The following is a 1,837-nucleotide window of genomic DNA, read 5'->3' on the forward strand; positions in this document are numbered from 1 at the left end:
GTGTGTGTGTGTGTGTGTTTGTGTGTGTTTTCACCTCTGGGGAAGGAGACACGCACACGACACAGCTGGCTCGTTATTAATTAATGGTAATTTAGTTATTGCTTCAAAGACTGTGTCACCTCTTAACTGTACCAAAAAAGTGAGTTATTTCTAAGATACCTTTAATTACATTCCAGTAGTAGGCTTGCACATCAAAGATCAGTAAGAAACGCATTTACAATCAGTGTATCAGCTATGTAACTGTGATTGTTTGTTTCTTTGAGCAGGACCCAGCAACAGAAAAAAGTAATTCCCGAGTACAGGCAGTTCATGTGAGGCAGGGGTGGAAAACAAGAGCTGTAAAACGAAACAAAATGCTGGCAAAAGAGTTCTGGGAGCCTTAGCTTGTTGCCTCTTATGTATTAAAGGCAGAAAAGAATAATATTAACTGCAGACTGAAAAATACCATTTACTAAAGCTGCATTGCACTGTCAATTTCCTTATCGAGGTAAACAATCGGTGGCGACTCTGGAAATGCTCGTTTCCCGTCACGGGTTTCCGGGGAGCCTGTTCCCTGTCCCTGTTCCTGGCAGGGGAACACCACAATCACCGAGTGTAAAAACACCTGGCCCGGGCCCTCGGGAGCCAGGGGCGGCCCTGGGGGTGCGCAGATGCCGGGGGGCAAACACCGATGGTTTCCCGGGAAGGATCGCGCCCCTCGGAGCTCCCCCGGTACCTGCATGGAGCGGACGGTGAGCAGCAAGTGCAGCCGGCCCTCTCGCACCGTCAGCGGCAGCAGCACGGCGGCTCTGGGCAGCGGCAAGCGGGAGAACTTGTCCCCGACATCGAACTCCCTCAGGCGGCGCCGGGCCTCCTCCATGAGCCCCTGCCTAGGAGCGGGCAGAGCGGAGCACCGGCAGCGCCCGGCCGTGCCCCGCTGTGCCCCGCTCTCCCGCCGCGGCCCCCGGCCAGGGGCAGGGACCGGGCCCGGCTCCTCCTCTCGCTCCGCCGCCTCTGGCACCGACGGGACTCCGCCGGGCAGCGCTTGATCCTTCCCTTTCCCTTTTCCCCTTTCCCCTGCGGCCGTGCCCGTGTGGCGCCGCTCGTTCCCTGCCCGAAGCAGGGCCCCATTGCACAGAAGCTGTGACACTCCATCCAGACATTTCCAGAGTCTTAGAACATCATTTCCTACTCCTCTTTTGTCGAAGTCTGGTATGACTTATATTCCCACTGCTCAACACCCAAGGGATTGCAGCCCACAGTGGAGCAAAAGTCTCTCTGGTGGCAAATACAGAGGTTGTCCAGTCTTGCCCTTGACTGTTTACTATTAAATCATCTTTGGAAGGTTAACTTTAAAGGGTCACTTCCCTGTACCATTGTCCAAGTTTGGGGAGGAGCTTCCACTGGTCCTTTGACACCAGAGGCGTGAGACCACTCCTTTTCTGCTGTAAATGTTTCAGTTGTTGAAACTGCCTGAAAGGGACCTTCCCATGCTGGAGGTTAAGGTATCATCTTTCCTAGATTTTATTAGAAGCAAATCTCCTGGTTTTACCTGGTGCAATGAAAGTCTAGAGGTGATGGTGGGGGTAACAACCCTTTTCTTCTAAGATCCCTGAGAGAAAGTGTAATTGCCTGCAAATAATTTCTGAGAGTCATTAGTCATTAGTTTCAGGCATTAGCAACCCCTCCTCCCTTCCCAGATAAGGTAACTGTCATCTATAAACCTTAGATTGGCTTTTGCATGTGGAATTGGTTGTTGTTGTTGTTTAGAAATTGTTCATTGAAGAATTGTACTGGTTGTGTTTTTGTGTTCCAGTTGAATGTTTAATTGTCATAAGCATTATCCCTATTTTTATAG

General features: G+C 51.0%; 1 protein-coding gene across 1 annotated transcript; it reads right to left on the reverse strand.

Annotated features, from left to right (window-relative positions):
• Positions 1-6: 6 nt before the first annotated feature.
• LOC107199587 (peroxisomal coenzyme A diphosphatase NUDT7-like) lies at positions 7-1,448 on the reverse strand. The gene is made up of 2 exons (XM_015616906.2): positions 716-1,448; positions 7-565 (listed from the first exon to the last, which is right to left on the reverse strand). Exons 1-2 carry the CDS (start codon positions 857-859, stop codon positions 452-454), a joined length of 258 nt encoding a protein of 85 aa, XP_015472392.1. The 5' UTR covers positions 860-1,448; the 3' UTR covers positions 7-451.
• Between the last annotated feature and the right edge of the window lie 389 nt (positions 1,449-1,837).

The sequence above is a fragment of the Parus major genome, unplaced genomic scaffold (assembly GCF_001522545.3).
Source record: "Parus major isolate Abel unplaced genomic scaffold, Parus_major1.1 Scaffold1194, whole genome shotgun sequence".
Classification (NCBI taxonomy): domain Eukaryota; kingdom Metazoa; phylum Chordata; class Aves; order Passeriformes; family Paridae; genus Parus; species Parus major.

What these genes read in the sequence shown, in the direction of transcription:
- LOC107199587 (XM_015616906.2), bottom strand. Translation starts at nt 859, where the DNA reads ATGGAGGAGGCCCGGCGCCGCCTGAGGGAGTTCGATGTCGGGGACAAG. An exon ending in TCACCGTCCGCTCCATGCAG is followed by an intron (nt 566 to 715) that starts GTACCGGGGGAG and finishes TTCCCCTGCCAG; the next exon opens with GAACAGGGACAGGGAACAGG.